General features: G+C 44.7%; 1 protein-coding gene across 1 annotated transcript in view; it reads left to right on the forward strand.

Moving 5' to 3' along the window:
- LOC141800425 (proprotein convertase subtilisin/kexin type 4-like) overlaps positions 1-18,975 on the forward strand; it is a 255,721-nt gene that overhangs the window by 227,381 nt on the left and 9,365 nt on the right. The window contains exons 17-19 of the mRNA XM_074682945.1: positions 2,047-2,170; positions 14,002-14,165; positions 18,639-18,704. Coding sequence (XP_074539046.1) covers positions 2,047-2,170; positions 14,002-14,165; positions 18,639-18,704 — 354 coding nt within the window. The remainder of the gene's footprint in view (positions 1-2,046; positions 2,171-14,001; positions 14,166-18,638; positions 18,705-18,975) is intronic.

Genomic DNA, 18,975 nt, shown 5'->3' on the forward strand with positions numbered 1-18,975 from the left:
CACTTCCTTGGCTTTTGCACACTTGGGAGAGGTGTGCTTCAGCGTGTTACACTTCATGCACGAGCAAAAGCACATGTATGCAACGCAGACATGACATAAAACTGCTGCAGCCGCTCCTCTTGACACTCATTTTAAACAATGGCTGAGGTCGCAGAAATCAAAGCCATGTTCTCTGTGTTCTCCTTTCGACTAACTCTGATGAGACCGCACTTCTTGTAAACAGACTCTTCATGATGACGTAGGCCGTCTACATGTGTGTTGTATGACATCATGGCGTATGTAGAGGCCATTCTGCTTATGTATGGTTTGTATCAGAGTGGGAATCACGCTGCAGGGGGGCAGTCGTGCTTGAGTTCAGCACTGTGCAGATGGCCAGATTTGCTTTCCATTTGTTTGATTTGAAACTAACAAGGATCTCAGCAAAAGTCACATCCTAACGACAGTGGTTGATAGTGCTCATGGGAAATGGAGTCTTTGTCTCAGAAAAAAAAAATACAACAGATTCTAGCCAAAGGTGTCACTACAATCAATGCAGAATGCCCTCACAGAGCTTTGAAGATTATTTAAATATCAAAACTACACATGTAGTAAACTCTCTAAGGCAGTGATTTATTTTGGCCCACTGCCCATGTTTGAATTTTTATTATATAATTTTTTTTGATTATGGTTATTATTTTTCCACTCCCAGCTGCCTTAATTTCTCATACATTATTTATTTACTGTTTCACTTCCTCTCCTGACCACAAATTAACACTGTGTTACATTGGGAGTATGGTGGCACTCTAGTCCCATCAGCTCAGATCTGAACGTCCATGATCAGAGTGAGAGGATGCAGGGTCATGGCTGGGATGGAGCGTATGAGACAGTAGCACTCCGACAAGAGAAAGTTTAAGGATAGTTGGGAACATGAGCACTTTTTTTCAGAAGTTGATTTCACAGCAGTTTACTGAGATGTGGGCAGAAAGTCGCTGTTTTATAAACGTTTAATTTTTTTTTTTTTTTTTTTTTTTTTTTGGGGGGGGGGGGGGGGGGGGGTTAAGCAGGAGTCCAGTTTTATTACTATTCCTTATTCTAAAAGGATGAAAAATTCACTATTTTGGTTTCATAGGAGCATGCTGTGCCCCATAGTTCAGGTTATATGTCACTAAATGTCTTTGAGGACACAGGCCTAGTATTTGTGCCATATGGATTTTCAGTAGTTTTGTGCTGTGAAATACAGTAAAGAAAAGTTTTTTTCATTTTCAATCATTTTCTTGTATTGGTATTTATTTTGCACCATTATGCTATAGGCATATTTAATATCATGCTCTGCAACATGAATGTTTAGTTTTGACCTGCAACCCTCCACCCAGATTCGCTTTTGGCCCTTCACTGAAAAGAATTTGAGCACCCCTGCTCTAAGGAATAGGGTTGTGGTGGAGTCCATTTTTTTAATTGCACAATTATGTATCATTAAGAGTCTTGAGCATCAAATCTTTCACTAACTGTCATTTCTAACTCTGATGGGAGTTGCAAAATGTTTGAGCTGTTTTTATTCTTTGTACCTTGTGCATAATTTGATTCACAGTGCATATCTGCTCTAATGACTTGTGGCTTCCATGTTTGTTTTTTTGGTGAAGTAAATGTAAAGTCCTGAGTTCCCGAATGCTGCTCTGAAACATGTGCTGGTCTGCACCATATTGTCTTTGTCTGTTGATGGCTGAAGTTGTTGATTGCGAAATGAAGCACATTTAAAAATCTGCATTAAGGATATCTGCCCTATCCTCCTGGTTTTGTTTTTGTAGGTATGGTTTTACCTCACCTCAACGTTTCCTGAGGACGGCTCCCAATCTTTCCCAGAGTCTGGGTTTTATTTTGTGTTTACAGAATCAATGAGAGGTTTCTACCTGGACCTGTATGCTGACTAATGTATTATTGACATCATGGTCTCCTCTCGCTGCTCTTTCCAAATGAGCACATGTAAATGATTTGAAGTCTCATGTGCAGGAAGAAAGTTCTCCATATGAGTTTGTCAGTTAAAGATGCTCTGTCTGGTTTTGTTTCCAGGTGGTGGACCACAATGGCACAGCCTGGCTCTGTGATAGGCCAGAGGATGAGAAGACAACAGGAGCTGTAAAGAGAGTTACACTCATCCTGTACGGCACCTACAACCCTCACAGGAGAGTTCACGGTATGTGATGGAGCCAGCTGTGTGAACTGATGTGTCAGTGTTCAGTCTGGGGTTCATTGACCATGATTTTAACATTTCATCCTGATTATTCTCAAGTTTTTCACAAATGCAGCCCAAACTGTTCCTATCCTACAACTCCCTCCACCGCCTGCCATCCACCCACCGTCTCTGCTTCTTTGGCCAAGGCAGTGAAGTCAGAAGAAGTCAGAGGGGCCATTGACCGCAGGGACTGTGATGTGTAATTACAGCCTGACCCCTGGCTGCCCCTCCTCAATCCTACCCCACCTTAGATGTGTGTGTCATTTCCCCCATTGCCCACGTCCTCCGTACTCACACACACCTCGTTAGCCACACCAGCAGTAGCCATAACACTGTCCTCTGTGTCCCTGTCGGCGGTTTTAGGGTTGTAAGAATCACTGGTGCATGCTGGGAGAGAGACATTGAACTAGACTCTCCTGTTGATCTCTGTCAACAGGAGTTTCCAGCGCTGAAAAAGGTCCTGTAATATCAGGGACTTCTGAAAGATAGCCAGGGAAAGTCAAAGAGCAAAAAGAATTTACTGTTTCAGCTGTGAGCTTTCACTTTTCTCACTCATTGTCATTAATCTCGATTCAACCCTGACTTTATGAAAAGCAGTTTACCTGTCAGGTGACAATGACAGCTTTTGGAAATCTGGAAAGAGGTGAACGTGTCAAGGAATTTCACCTGAGAGCCACAGTGGGATCCCCCATCGTGTGTGTGTGTGTGTGTGTGTGTGTGTGTGTGTGTGTGTGTGTGTGTGTGTGTGTGTGTGTGCTGAGTGTATCGTGCTCCATTGCTCTCTCGTCTCTATCTGTCAAGATGCTGATCTCTCTGTTGAGAAATCAATGGCCCGCCCCCTCCTCCTCTCCCTCTCGCTCCATCCATCCATGTTACCTCTCCATGCTCCTGGATGTAGCCCAAGTTCAAGCTGTTAGTCAATCTGCTGTCCACACACGGATGCTTACACACACACAGGCACACACACGCACACGCACACACACATGCCTCTCATTCACAGGTTCTCACAGTGTCGTTATGTCTCATTTTTCCTCCGGTAACATCGCTCTGTAGCAGCGATCTGCTCCAAACTTCACCCTGTGTCAGGGCTTAGAGGAGATCGTCTCCAAACTGATCCAGTTATCACTCATGTTTTATTACTTTTTGAAGATGTCTCTGTGTTTTTTCCTTACATTTGAAATCATTTTTGGGAAAAAAAAAAAATATTACCAAATTGAAGTTAACTTACTTATTAAATACATTGATACCTCTTCCTACTCCTTTTCGCTCATGTAAACTGAGAAACCAGAAAAGTGACTTTCCTGAAGTATTTTCATTTTTTTCTGACTATCAGTAATTTGTGTTACTCACTGTTTAACTTGTCATCTACATGAATGAAATAAAGTAATCCAATTTAGACCTCTTTGAACCAGAGGTTGATAAACTTAGCATAAAACTCTCGCGGGGGATGAATAAAACAATCAGTTTCCACAAGTTTAAAAAATCACATTTTTATTGGTCAGCTTCAGATGATCAGTGGATTTTTCCCCTAACTCTCCCAGTACAAAAGAGCAATGAGATTTCAAACCTGTCTTTGCATAAAGTTAAAAGGATGTGTCCCGCTGTCAGAGTACAGTCACAACTATCTCTGCACAGTCCATGATTAAAACACCTTCAAAGTTAAAAAAACAAGACTTCCCCTCTGAGTTTATGGCACATAGACACTCAACAGCTGTCATGAGGTCTTTGTGGGAGGAGTTAACACGGATTGACTTATAATAAACTCTGAACCTTTAAAAAAGTTGGTAAAAGTGTTTCTGGGCTTCAGTGCTCACTGACACAGCACACAGCATGGACTGTAACAAACTGACAGAACAAGACAAAAAAACAGTCTCATTCTTTACTCATGACAAAGTAGAGATTCTTAAAAGGAGCCCACTGAAGAAGTTGATGTAAAAGCAGGACAACATGTCCTGTTGTTATTTAACAACATTTGTTATTTTGCTTTGGACAAGGAAGTCAGTTTTTTTAAAGAAAAGTGGGGAGAGAAAGCAAAGTTACTTTTTAAAAATACAGGGGATGATGACAATTGGTTTTATTTTGGGTAATAGTTGGGTCATTTTGGACTGAAACGTGACCGCGGTGAGCGAAGGTCCATTTCTCAATGGATTCATCAACAGAGTGACTAAAAAACAAATTTAGCCGTGGTGTATTTTTTAAATTGGCGGGGAAATTTTTTGAGTCCAAAATCCAAAATGGCTGTATTGAAAATGATCTCTCTAAAAGCTTGACCTACAATAATGGTCAATACATGTTTTCAGACCTTGTTTTTGATAAGAAATACATATATCAGGGTTGCATAATGATTGGACCTTATTTTGACCTTCAAATTTAAGACGGCTGCCACTTTTGGTGTTTTTTAAGGTTTTGGGAGGACAGTTTTTGCCATTTTTGGGGCATTTTTTTTTCTGTTTTGTTACAGAGGGTTAGGTTATAATGGAAGCTCTGTAATAACATACAGTTTAAGTTCACAGAAATAACATCTGAAGTCAATAAGGTAGATGTTAATATGTGAACAACACTTGTTGATTGCCCATTTCCCATTCAAAAGGACTATGACTGTGCGGCTATGACTTTTCAGGTCTATATCACAATTCTTTTTTGGCTATATTAAATTCTTTTGCCATTTTTAGACCAGTGGAAATGAAAAGATTCCTTTATATCTCTCCCATTTAAATGAATGTAGATTTAGCATCACCATGGAAACCGCTGGAACAAAGACATATGTGTGAAGTCACAAGGAAAACGCAGGCTGTTTTCGAATTTGCCTGCTACATACTGTGTATGAGAGTAGTATGTAGTAGGCACTATAGCACTGTTATAAATTGTGTTTGCGACAAAGGCTTATTTCATGTTTTATCAGGAAAAGGAAACGATTTGAGGTCTTTGAAACTTGGCACTGATGCAAATCTACAACAGCAGCATAACTTTCCTAACTTCTGAAAATAACCAGGGTGAAGACGGCTTACACATGATAGATTTGTGTGTGCTGACAAAAAGTGACTCTGTGTGTGTGTGTGTGTGTGCGTGCGTGCGTGCGTGCGTGCGTGCGTGCGTGCGTGCGTGCGTGCGTGCATGCATGCGTGTGTGTGTGTCCCCAAAGTGACGTCTGTAGTTTTGGAGATGCCTCAAGTTGGGATGCCAACAGTTGTCGCCTTGTGCTTTAGGTTTGCTAGATTGTCAGATTTTACAACCAACTTCATGTTTCTCCTGGAGATTTTAGTCAGGCACCAATAGTCCTATAAAAATTTATTAACCTTGTATTTACAAGGATAAACCAAAAAGTTAACACCTCTTAGTTTAGTGTTGCAGAGTTTAAAGACACTCACAAACTTTATGCTGAAAACAATCATCCAGTTTAATTAGCAGCTCTCCATAACAGTTCAGTATAAACTGCACAGGTGCTCATGATTCATAGTGATACAACTCTGATTTATTTGTTTATTAATGGATCATTGTATCTGATGTCATTTGTTAAAGTTAGTTTTGTTAAATAACCTGAGGTGGAAAGTGTATCCAGTCTAATACTGGATGGTTCAACAAATCCGGAGCTTGTCACTAGATATACGAAGATTATTTTATTCTACAGCATCCAACACTTTTACACTGTTACACCCATCTTTTTATTTACTTATTTATTTTTTGGCCATCATCGACTATTTTGATCTTCAGATAAATTTATTTTATCTCTAACATTTGATGAATTTCTGACACCAAAGAGAACCTACCTGCAGATACATTTTACAGTTTCTTATAGACTTATACCTTTCTTAAATCCCAACTCCATTTACAGAGCGACTGTTTTTGTTAAAGAAAACCGGCAGTCCACTCCTGTTTGTCTTTGTGAACATCTCACATTTCCTCCTCTGTTTTATGCCGTTTATTCAGCAGATACCTCACAGGGAGCTGTGCGATGTGTAGGATGAAGCCACCGCTTCAGCCCAGGTGTCCTTTGTGATCCAGCCTCATCTGTGTGTGTTTGCGTGGATTTCCTGCCTCTGTATGTGCGCTTGCCCCCGTGTGTGTTTGTTTGGTGGCTGTGCAGCAAGTGGAGGTAAATTGCTGTGATTATGTGGCAGTAATTGAACAGGGATGGTGTGTTTAATTGAGTTGTTGTTTCCTGATGTTTCTCTGTAGTAGCAGGAGCTGCTGCGCTGACAGGTGCCTCGTCTCGTCTCGCCTCACCGGGAGATTTTTTTATATACAGTCACGTAGGCTTTGTTGTTTCTTTTTGAGCTGCTTTTCTGTGTGTTTTGGCTTAATGGTGTTTGTTTGGCTGAAGGATGTGTGTGGGGTTTTCTTTTTTCCTGTTTCAGCAGGTAGAGAAAAGTTCAGTTTGTGATTCACTCTGAGCTTTTTACATCGTCTTAGTTTGGATTTATGAGCGATTAATGTCGGTCATCTATGTAGTTGATTGTTTTGTTACATAGTTGCAAGTTATAAACTCAATACGTGTGTGAGTGTGTGTGTGTGTTTGTGTGTGTGTTTGCTTACTTGTGTTTACTTACCTGTCTCCCACTCAACAATCTGTATGATGTGTATGTTTGTGATGTGTGTGTGTTGATGTAGCTCTTTTAGAAAACGTTGATTTCACCATCTTGTTTCCCCTCCTCCTCCTCCCCCTTCTCCTCCCCCTCTCCTCCCCTCTCTTGTGTGATTTCTCATCTTTTCCTGCTCTTGCTCTCCTCTCCTCTCCTCCTCTCCTCCGTCACTCCTCCCTTCCTCTGTGCCATGTTCTCTGCAGAGGTGTGATTACATCCCTCCTCTGAGCACTAGTGATCCAAAGGGCTCATGTGTGTGTGTGTGTGTGTATCTGTACGTGTGTGTGTATGTATGTGTTTTTGGTGACTGGTTTGGTGATCTGAGTAGCTCAGCGCTGCGTTTTGTGTGGCACAATTCACGGACGATGTCTCCAGATGAATGCCTCCATTCACAGTCACAGCCTCTCCATTAGCTGAAACTCTTGTTGTTGTCTTTTTCTTTTTCTCTGCAAAAAAAAAGCAATTAAATCAAGACAAAACAAGCTGGAACATAAGGGTTGTACCTGGAAAAAGGAAAAAATAAAGGAACACAGCGAGTGGAGGGGTGTAGGAGTGTAGGATCGTGTGTGAGAGGAGGTGACACTAAAGTCCAAACTACACACTATCTGTATGTGAACATTCAGGAATAAACGCAGCCTCTTCTGAGAGAGTCCAAACTGTTTCTCAGTTTGGTTCATTGTTGCGTTTCCTGTTGTCGTGTCAGAGCGTCTGACTTATGGTTTTTACTCCTGTTATGATTTGTTTTCATCACGAGCAGAAAGAGTTGAGGAAACTTTTGCTGCTGATGTTTTCAAAGAGGCCAGTTGAGCTGTGTGACTTTGATTTGTGTTCGAGGTAAACGCAGTGTTAGTCCTGGAAGTCACTTTTACACCCACCTCATCAAACAGAGCTATCTGAATACAAAGAGGGGGAAGCAGCCAACAGGTCTGAAGTCAGTTCTGATTTACAATGCAACAAAGTAGAAAAGATGAAAAACACGTTTTTTTTTTTATTTTTTATTTTAAGAAATGATGCAGACAGTTGGTTCTGAAACCTGTGTACAATCATTAGAAATCTAGAAGGATAGGTCTGTCTTACCTGTCAGTCGCTGTATGATTTCAAAGCAAGTCTTTATCTCAGCATGTTAAAGGTAGAGTCTGCAGGAATTTTCGTTACTTGTTAATAAACACAACATTCAAACTGGGCTCCTCCTCCTTGGCTCAGTGCCAGCAGCAGCACACACCCACAGCCTTCAACCGTGACTACATGAACGCAGTCACTAGCCCAGCAACTACTTGTAGCATTGAGTTTCTACATGGGAAAGATTCAAGCACAAGCTAATCACTGGGTTATCAGACACATACCTGGTTAGAAGACAGCTAACTCACGTCACTCTTCTTCATGCTGCTCTTCAAGTGCTTGATAGTGAGTTAAATTGAAACCAAGCTTCTCCCTTGTTTAGTAGAAAGAAACTTTATCTGTTTGGCATTTTGTTTCACAGTGCTACATCCACTATTGTTGCCACTCTGATTAGCTTCCACTTGAGATCATCAAGATGCAAAGTCACTTTGGCTTTCTGTAATTGGCTGAGGTAACCATGCTTACTCACCTAGAAATGTATACAACCAACAACAACAAACCAATACAAACAGAACATCAACATACCGGCTAAGAAGGGGGTTGTGGCAGACACAGACACTGACACGCATGTATAGAGGTCCACAGGAGACCACCGAGCAGGATTATTCCTGTGAGAATAGATTTTTTTTTCTTTTCAGAAAATCCTGCAGACTCTACCTTTAACTTATTTATTTTTCCTTTTTCTAAAGATTTGATCAAGTTTCCATTACAGTTAATGGCTTCTCATTTTGTCCCCAAAAAGGGTCTCAGCACAGGTTTTTATTTTGTTCTTTTTACACATTGTTGTGACTTTTTGATGCTGAGGAAGCAAGAAATGCTTGATCATAACAAAGTAGTGGAGTCACAACAGTTACAGTTTAACTTTACTAAAATTTAGTTATTTTATGACTGTGGAAAACAAAACAGTGAAGATGATTTCAAACAGTGATGTCCTGCTTGTTGTATAGATTCTTTCTCAATTTTGTCAATTCTTTATGAATGCATAGTCTATCACATCACATTCAGAAATGTAAAACATCAACCCTCAAAATCAAACCACACAAACAAATAAACAACAGAATATAAAAGCACAGAGAAGCTGATGTTAAAAAATGTCACCATGAATAGTTTAAATTGACAGGAATCTAAGCTGTTTAGCTTTTAGTGGTTTCAGCGTGGTCCTCCTGTACAGAGGCTTTGGTCCTCATCGTAGCGGTTACAGGTTTGACTCAAACTGTATAAACTGCAGTTCTTTGAGATTCCTCTTGAGGCTCATTAGAGTACGATTTGTAACAACGACCCAAAATGTAATAAAACCCTAAATGTAATAAATGGATGATAAAGAAACAATGTAATAAAAAATGTCATAACTGTCTAAAAATGTAACAAGTTACATTCTGGCAAAAGGTTGTTACAATTTTGGCTGAGCATTTTTTTTTTACATTATTGACCAGTTATCACATTTGGGTTTTAATTCTGTTTTTTTAAATTACATTTTGTCAGGAAAAGTCCAGAGGGAAAAAACAAAAAGGTGGAGGACCCAAATGCAGATGGAAATGAAACTTTATTTAAACTGAACTCAAAAACTCAAACATGAAAACTCCAACAAAAGAAACAAAACCAAAAACACTAGAAATAAACAAGAAACTCACTAAAGGCACTGGGGACACAGGAGGCACGATGACACGACGACAGGAACAGCAAACAAGGACAGCATACAATGAACCCACAAGAAACATACTGAACACAGAGACTATATAGACAGGGAGTGATTGGCACAGGTGTGAAACAAGACACAGGTGAAACACATGAGGAGCAATCAACAAGGAGGGAAACACTAGGAGAACCAAACCAAACACAGGGAAACTCAAGACAGATACTAAATACATAAGAGACACCAAAACACTAGAAATGATCACAAGAGGACAAACGCATGACAAGAAGCAAATCAAAACCACAAGAAGCACAAACTAACGACGAGACACAGACATTCCACAAGACAAACACAGGTGACACAGAACCAGAACAGAATACAATGAAACACAAGGGCAAAAACACAAGAAAACTCAGAAACCAAAAACCCAAACCATGACAGTACCCCCCCTCAAAGGACAGATACCAGATGTCCCAAAAAGAAAAAACAAATATCTCAGAAGGCCCAACTCGGGCGGGTGGAGGGGGCAAGGCCGGAGGGACACAGTACTCAAAAAGTCAGGGAGGCCGGCCAGGTAGTGAGCCGCACAAAAGGCAAAGTTCAAAAGGCCGGCCAGGTGCCGAGCCACGCAAAAGAAAATGTTCAGGAGGCCGGCCAGGTGGCCAGCCACACGAGGGAGAAAGTTCAGGAGGCCGGCCAGTTGGCGGGCCATACGCAGGAGACTGTTCAGGGGGCCGGCCAGGTGGCAGGCCACACAAAGGAGACTGTTCAGGGGGCCGGCCAGCTGGCCGGCAACGAAAAGCAACAGGAGAAGGTGTCAGCATGGAAGCCAAGCCAGGCACCGGTGTCAGCCTGGGGACTGCCAAGCGGGGCACTGGTGTCTGCCTGGGGGCCGAGCGGGGCACTGGTGTCGGCCTGGGGGCCGAGCGGGACACTGGTGTCGGCCTGGGAGCCGAGCGGGGCACTGGTGTCGGCCTGGGAGCCGAGCGGGGCACTGGTGTCGGCCTGGGAGCCGAGCGGGGCACTGGTGTCGGCCTGGGAGCCGAGCGGGGCACTGGTGTCGGCCTGGGAGCCGAGCGGGGCACTGGTGTCGGCCTGGGAGCCGAGCAAAGCGCTGGTGTCGGCCTGGGAGCCGAGCGGGGCGCTGGTGTCGGCCTGGGAGCCGAGCGGGGCGCAGGTGTCGGCCTGGGGACGGCCGAGCGAGGCGCAGGTGTCGGCCTGGGGACGGCCGAGAGAGGCGCAGGTGTCGGCCTGGGGACGGCCGAGCGAGGCGCAGGTGTCGGCCTGGGGACGGCCGAGCGAGGCGCAGGTGTCGGCCTGGGGACGGCCGAGCGAGGAGCAGGAGTAGGCCTGGGAACGGCCGGGCGAGGAGCAGGGGTCGGCCTGGAGACGGCTGAGCGAGGCACTGGGGTCGGCCTGGGAGGAGAGGGAGGAAGAGGTGTCGGCCTGGGGACGGCCGAGCGAGGCACAGGTGTCGGCCTGGGGACGGCCGAGCGAGGCACAGGTGTCGGCCTGGGGACGGCCGAGCGAGGCACAGGTGTCGGCCTGGGGACGGCCGAGCGAGGCACAGGTGTCGGCCTGGGGACGGCCGAGCGAGGCACAGGTGTCGGCCTGGGGACGGCCGAGCGAGGCACAGGTGTCGGCCTGGGGACGGCCGAGCGAGGCACAGGTGTCGGCCTGGGGACGGCCGAGCGAGGCACAGGTGTCGGCCTGGGGACGGCCGAGCGAGGAGCAGGAGTCGGCCTTGGGACGGCCGGGCGAGTCACTGGGGACGGCCATTGAACCGAGAGAGTCACTGGGGACGACCTGAGAGCTGCGAGAGCCACCAGGGTCTTGCCCTCCGAGCCAGGAAGGGTGCTTGGCAGGACCTCCAAGCGAGGAATGGTGCTTGGCAGGACCTCCGAGCGAGGACTGGTGCTTGGCAGGACCTCCGAGCGAGGACTGGTGCTTGGCAGGACCTCCGAGCGAGGACTGGTGCTTGGCAGGACCTCCGAGCGAGGACTGGTGCTTGGCAGGACCTCCGAGCGAGGACTGGTGCTTGGCAGGACCTCCGAGCGAGGACTGGTGCTGGGCAGGACCTCCGAGCGAGGACTGGTGCTCGGCAGGACCTCCGAGCGAGGACTGGTGCTCGGCAGGACCTCCGAGCGAGGACTGGTGCTCGGCAGGACCTCCGAGCGAGGACTGGTGCTCGGCAGGACCTCCGAGCGAGGACTGGTGCTCGGCAGGACCTCCGGGCGAAGACGGGTGCTCGGCAGGACCTCCGGGCGAGGACGGGTGCTCGGCAGGACCTCCGGGCGAGGACGGGTGCTCGGCAGGACCTCCGGGCGAGGACGGGTGCTCGGCAGGACCTCCGGGCGAGGACGGGTGCTCGGCAGGACCTCCGGGCGAGGACGGGTGCTCGGCAGGACCTCCGGGCGAGGACGGGTGCTCGGCAGGACCTCCGGGCGAGGACGGGTGCTCGGCAGGACCTCCGGGCGAGGACGGGTGCTCGGCAGGACCTCCGGGCGAGGACTGGTGCTCGGCAGGACCTCCGGGCGAGGACTGGTGCTCGGCAGGACCTCCGGGCGAGGACTGGTGCTCGGCAGGACCTCCGGGCGAGGACTGGTGCTCGGCAGGACCTCCGGGCGAGGAACGATGCTCGGCAGGACCCCTGGGCGAGGAACGATGCTCGGCAGGACCTCCGGGCGAGGAACGATGCTCGGCAGGACCTCCGGGCGAGGAACGGTGCTCGGCAGGACCCCCGGGCGAGGAACAGTGCTCGGCAGGACCCCCGGGCGAGGAACAGTGCTCGGCAGGACCTCCGGGCGAGGAACGATGCTCGGCAGGACCCCCGGGCAAGGAGCAGGGCTGGGTAGGACCCCAGAACGAAAAGCTGTGCTCTGCAGGTCCTCAGGAGCAGGGAGTGGGTGGTGCCCTGCTGGTTGCGGGGTAGGATTGGCAGTCCTGACTGGCTGTGGGGGACCACCACGCCTCTTATGGCGGCCTCCCCGGGTGCCAGGAAAAATGGCCAGTCTGGTTCCCCTCCAGGGAGACGGACTCTGGCCCTCCTTAATCCATTCAGGACCATGAAAAAAAGATTGAAAATAAGAAATTCTAGAACAAAAGTCCATAGAAAGTAAAAAATCTGCTGGGTCCTCTTTTGGTGGGTTCATTCTGTCAGGAAAAGTCCAGAGGGAAAAAACAAAAAGGTGGAGGACCCAAATGCAGATGGAAATGAAACTTTATTTAAACTGAACTCAAAAACTCAAACATGAAAACTCCAACAAAAGAAACAAAACCAAAAACACTAGAAATAAACAAGAAACTCACTAAAGGCACTGGGGACACAGGAGGCACGATGACACGACGACAGGAACAGCAAACAAGGACAGCATACAATGAACCCACAAGAAACATACTGAACACAGAGACTATATAGACAGGGAGTGATTGGCACAGGTGTGAAACAAGACACAGGTGAAACACATGAGGAGCAATCAACAAGGAGGGAAACACTAGGAGAACCAAACCAAACACAGGGAAACTCAAGACAGATACTAAATACATAAGAGACACCAAAACACTAGAAATGATCACAAGAGGACAAACGCATGACAAGAAGCAAATCAAAACCACAAGAAGCACAAACTAACGACGAGACACAGACATTCCACAAGACAAACACAGGTGACACAGAACCAGAACAGAATACAATGAAACACAAGGGCAAAAACACAAGAAAACTCAGAAACCAAAAACCCAAACCATGACACATTTCATGTCATTGTTACATAGCTGCCTGGCTCTAACAAGGCTGGCTGCAGAAACAGCAGAAATGACATACACTTAAATCAAAAAGGCAGATTTTACAGCAAACATCAACATGTTTACAGTCTAATTCAAAAATGGCTTTGGTGTGTGAGTAGCTCACTTCTCTATCAGCACACTGTATGAGGGGTGACAGACAGACGCCCTGTAGCTGTCCTTAAAGTGGCTAAAGCTAGGTCCAGTTCAGCTTTATTAATATGCTCTGTCAGCGATGGGCTTCAAGATTCCGTTTCAGAAACAAACTGGTGACTTCAAAGTTGCTATGTTCATTTTTTATACAGTGTCTCATAACCCTCCCCATTCTCTGCTTCCCACATTTCCCTCATTGATTTATGAATTTACTCAAAAAAGAGTCAAAGAACAGGAACTAACTTTGGATACTGTACCACCAGTGAGTAAAAGCTCAACAGTATTTTTATTTCAGCTCAATTCACACTTAAAGACCTCTTTCTGCTTTCTGTTCTTTGTTTTTGTCACTATATCTGAATAAATCTCCTTGAGACCAAAACTTCATGTTGTCCTTGGCAACATTTTCACCATATGCACGAAACTGACTCGACATTTGTGTGGCTTTGTAGCTTCTCAGACAGAAAGTTCACCACAAAATGAACACCAGTTCTGTGCTTCATGTTGTTCTCATTTCTTTCCTCCAGAGAGACCTCTGCAGAGCATCGTGTCCATGGGGTCACGTCACCCGGTCCCTCACAGGAGGTTTTTCCACAGCCGGCCTCCTCTGGACCTGATTCAATGGATCTATGAAATGGAGAGAGACAGGAAGGTAGAGGCAGCTGATATCACCGTCCCAGACAGACACAAGGTACAGTACTGTACACAGAGCAGGAACACACATGTTTCACACATCACACACACTGTGATTTACTATTCCAATAAATCACTGGCACCGCCTAATTTCCTATGGATTTCAATTTCCCCCTGGACATATCTGCATTGATCAACTTCAGGTGTAAGGATGTGCCAGGCGTCGCTCACTGTGACACTGAAGAATGGCTCACAGATCTCTGCCATACGTGTGTGTGTGTGTGTGTGTGTGTGTGTGTGTGTGTGTGTGTGTGTGTGTGTGTGTGTGTGTGTGTGTGTGTGTGTGTGTGTGTGTGTGAGTGTGTGTGTGTAGGGTAAGACTGAAGGATTTGTGCACATGCAGCATTTCTGTTCAACACTATCAGCAGCACCTCGGCTTTAGGATACAAATCCTCGAGTCTGAGTAATAACATCTGAAATGTCAGAATCATACAGACAGAGACGGCTGAATGGGGACTTGAGATATTGTTATTCTGATCATATCAGCTCGTACACTCAGTCTAGGCAGGATTATGAGGAACAATTAAATATCATTGTGGCTCCTCCAACAGTTGTTACTGTAAAAGAAAGGCAGGGGAGGTATAACTCCCCTTTGAAATCAGAGGACATTTTGTGCTCCGCTGAATCATCTTTCAGCACGGTGTTTGAACTGAAACAAATATGACTCTCTTTCAAACTAGCGCTGCATTATCCCCTTACAATCATCGACGCCTCCTCTCTGTGTCCTTTACGCCGCATTATGAGGCCAATTACGGCTCTGACAAAGTGTGCTGCTGGACGACAGGTACCTGTGTTTGTGTGCACGCTGCCGTCCGACATGTCCTTGCAGGAGAACATGGTCCCCGGGTCTGTAGATGAGTTTTGAGCCGGTGTTAGGAGGCAACGACGAGGCCTGACAACGTCTTTACCCTCAGTTCCTCCCCTAGAGGCAGATCTGAATGGATCGTAGAGGCAAGGAGGAGAAATAAATTGGAGAAAAGGATAAATCGATGCTTGGCGGAGAGGCAAACAGACCTTCCAACCCCCGGCCCAGACACACACACACATACGCACACACACATGTACCACAGCATGGCTTTTTTTCCTTGGGCTGTATTGGATTGGTATGCAGAGCTGAAGAGAGAGACGCTCAGAAAAAGACTTGGCCTACAAATGATGTCCTTTGTTTGATCCACTAGGTTGGGGGTGGGGGGTGGGGGTAGGAGGGGGGGGACGGATGGGGAGGGTCGTCCCACAGAGACGTTGGAAGGGCTGGGAAACAAACATCTCTGTCTGTGAGCCCCTCTGCCGCTCTCCCCCTCACTAACAGCTCCTCATCTGAGGGAGGATAGGAGGAGAGGAGAGATGTGGTTGTCACATGTTTCTGTAGATGAGTTAGAGGGCAGACAGGATATGCTGTAGGTGTGTTTGCTTCCCACTCTTTACATGATGCTACCATGAAGGACAGGGCTGGTTAAAACCATCAGTTTTACCAGTTATTGGAAACAAGCAATGACTCATTAGATGTATAAACAGTCCGTGTTTTCCTTTCATTGTTCAAGTCAGCTTTACCAAACTCCCATAAGATCACTAAAGGGCTGTGCAAGTTTCTAAAATCTGATCATTCTGCTCATCTCTTTAAATTTCTCTTATAGAAATCTGCTCTTTCTGCATCTTTTGTCATGAACGTGTGAAAGCGCCAGATACTGCAGAGCAGGAGTAGATTTTGTCATTGAGGATTGATAAAAAGAGAGAAAAGAACAAAATGCATCAGTGGAGTTTTAAAAAGTCCAGGAAATAGATGAAGAATATTTAACATAAAGATGGACTCTGGAAAACTAGCATATACACATCAAGTTTGCACAGTTATGAAACAGATCTCTGTCTCTAATGTCAACAAGAGGTGGACAGGAACTATTTGAATAATAAGTATTTTTTGAATAGTTTTACATACCATCATTACATACCATACAAGACAAAAATCTACTGTTACCTTTAGGGTCACAAGCTTGAAACTAGTCAATTTGTGTTCATACGTTTTTCCGTTGCTCAACTGTTTCCCACATGCTGGACTATTTTCAGGTGAAAAGATGTGGTCAGTTAGTGTAACTGATGAATGTCAATTGTTGTAACCAGTGTTTTTCAGAAAAAAAAAAATGATATTGCAGAAAAAAGTTACCATGAATATGATTTTACAAGTTTACTACACTGTAAAAAATATTTTCTTGAATGATTTCAAACCAACTGACCCTAGAAATGGAGAGGAAACTTTAATGTCAATGGCATACTGACTTGCTCAGAACGACAAACCCGGAATTACCAAGATGAGAAATGAAATATTTCAAATATACTTTAAGATGACATTTCATAATAAACAGCTTATTCCATCAGTATACTTACATAACTCTAGGAAGGTGAATTATTTAATACCTGTCATACTTTTGTAGTGACATCATCTGACAATGTTATGTGACTGATTCTTTAATTAGTTAAAAAGAAGGTAGAAATGTCAAATCAAATACTATGACACCAAAAGAAATGCAGACTACACAATAAAACAAATGTCTGACATGTTGTTTTGACAAGCCTGGTGGCTGGCTGCTGTATAGGTCAAAAAAATCTGTTTCCCCAGTCATTCCAGATGAGCTGTGGTCAAACTTTAAAAAATAAATAAATATTGTAGAAATGCTTCTCACATCTGATTGTTGTGGTGATTTGAAGATACCATTTGGCTGCCTTGTATTCAAGTCCTCTTTTTTTCTGAAAAGTTTCATTTTCAGTAGTTACAAGAGGTTAAAAACAAGGTTTTACGTCACGTTTAACAATGATTGACAGCTGCCATTCTCATATTTTTCTCTGGGATTGTAAAATATGTCAGGAGGTGGAGTCAAGAAGAGATTAGACTCTCGAAACAAAAAATTATAATAATTATTAGTTTTGTCACCCGGCTCCACTCAGATTCTCCCAGAATCCCTCACAGTTTTTACTGCCCAGACTCTGGCTACACAACTGCAACCAATGGCTGCGCCTCTGACGGAGGAATTTTGGTTTCAAAACCGTACAATGGTAAATGGCTGAGCCACGTCGTCCACTCTATATACAGTCTATGGTTGCAGCTACATGTCTTATGTATTATCCAGTCTATGAGTACAGCCCTCCAGAGCTGTTTGCATGTTAAAGACAGTTTGACTTGTTGAGTTTATTGAAATTGATTAAGAACAAAAACTGGTTCAAACAGGAGAACGTTTTGAGACAAGCAGGTGTTGTGCTGCTGTAGAGAAAGGTTGGCTAACAGCACATAACTCTCACACATAGCATGGCGTGCTAATGATGAGGTTTATCAAACCAACATCAGGCACTGAACTCTTCTTCTGGGTCCTCATCCTAACTCCACTTACTTACTCTCTGCTTATTCCTGAGCTCCATCACTGCTTACCCTGCCTCCTCCTCACCACAAATCTTCTGTTTCTCCGACTTTGGAGACTTGTACTATTCTCAGCCCTTAACCAGCATCAGCACACGCCGCCATTTATTTTAGCTTGGGAGTTCTCTGTTCACTCTGTGTCTTTTTATAGTTTTGCTGTTCATACTGTACTCCCCGCTGTGCCTTATTTTCATGAATGCTGTGAGAAATAATTGAAAGCGCTGTGTACGGTGCCGTCTGTTGCAGGGCTCCCACTTCCTCATGCCTTGTAAATACTGTATCAGTGAAACTCCCGCTGTAAGCTGCAGGCTCGGGAGCTCTGAGATGTCAACACTCACTGAAAACTTGAGCCAAGATCAAGTCATAACCAGAGTCTGAACGTCACTCCTGTGGACAGAGACGCTTTTTGATTGGTTTCAAATTTAGTTGCTCGTCCTTGTCGGTTTCCTTGAGAAAACAGAGTTGAATCAGTTTCCTCTGGTGTTGTTGTTTTTTTCATTGACATCCATAGAGAGGGGGAAAGGATGTCACAACCCCTGCTGCAAGTGGAGCGAGCGTGGAATGCAACAGATGGAGGACCTCAAGGAGTCTTAACGAGAAGAAATAATTTACTACAACAACTATAAATAAATCACAACATGCTAGACTCGGATCAAAGGCCACCTCTTGATTCAACACATAAAGGTGGATTCTTTATTTACAAGGAGTGCTGCACTCTTAGTGAAACAACAGTTTGATTTCTGAGATCTAAAAAAAAACCAGAAAGATGTCATAAAGAAACGTGTTGAATACGTTTTTGTTTTTACTAATGAGGGTTAAACGATCGTATGTGTTGAGGAGACTTCAACTCTCAGTGACTCAGATTTGGACTTTTCCGTCTCTTGTGATCTACCCGTCTCAGTGCAAACAGAATCTTAATAATTTATCCGTTACTACTTGGTGATTATAATAATAACTTTATAATTACTGTCATCCTGGGGTTCATCCACAGAACGAAATGAGCTCCATGATTTTCTGTGTTCCAAGTCTAATCTGTTTTTAACTCAAAAAATCTGTTTTATCCACCAGAAGTCGAAGACCCCTGGAAAGTTAGAGCCACAAAAGAAGACCCTGACATCCAGCATGGCTTTCCCGGTGAGCACTCCGAGACTCCAGACTCTAACATTTCTGGAGTTACTACTTTCTTTAACTTCTTCTGTGAGGAATAAAAAAGAAGTAATTCATCCAGATAAAAGGGGGGTGGATCTTGTTCTTGAAACAAGCGGTAGTAATCCAACAACAAAAGAAGATGCAAAAATATATATATAAATCTATATAGTTAAAGAAGTATCACTTTTGTCATAAGTTTATTTACTCTCTCAGTCAAGGGCTCAATCTTATACTACAGGTATAATTTTTTAGACAA

This window comes from Halichoeres trimaculatus, unplaced genomic scaffold (assembly GCF_033239565.1).
Source record: "Halichoeres trimaculatus isolate MK-OKI-2021-1 unplaced genomic scaffold, fHalTri1.1 fHalTri1_scaffold_12, whole genome shotgun sequence".
NCBI classification, from domain to species: domain Eukaryota; kingdom Metazoa; phylum Chordata; class Actinopteri; order Labriformes; family Labridae; genus Halichoeres; species Halichoeres trimaculatus.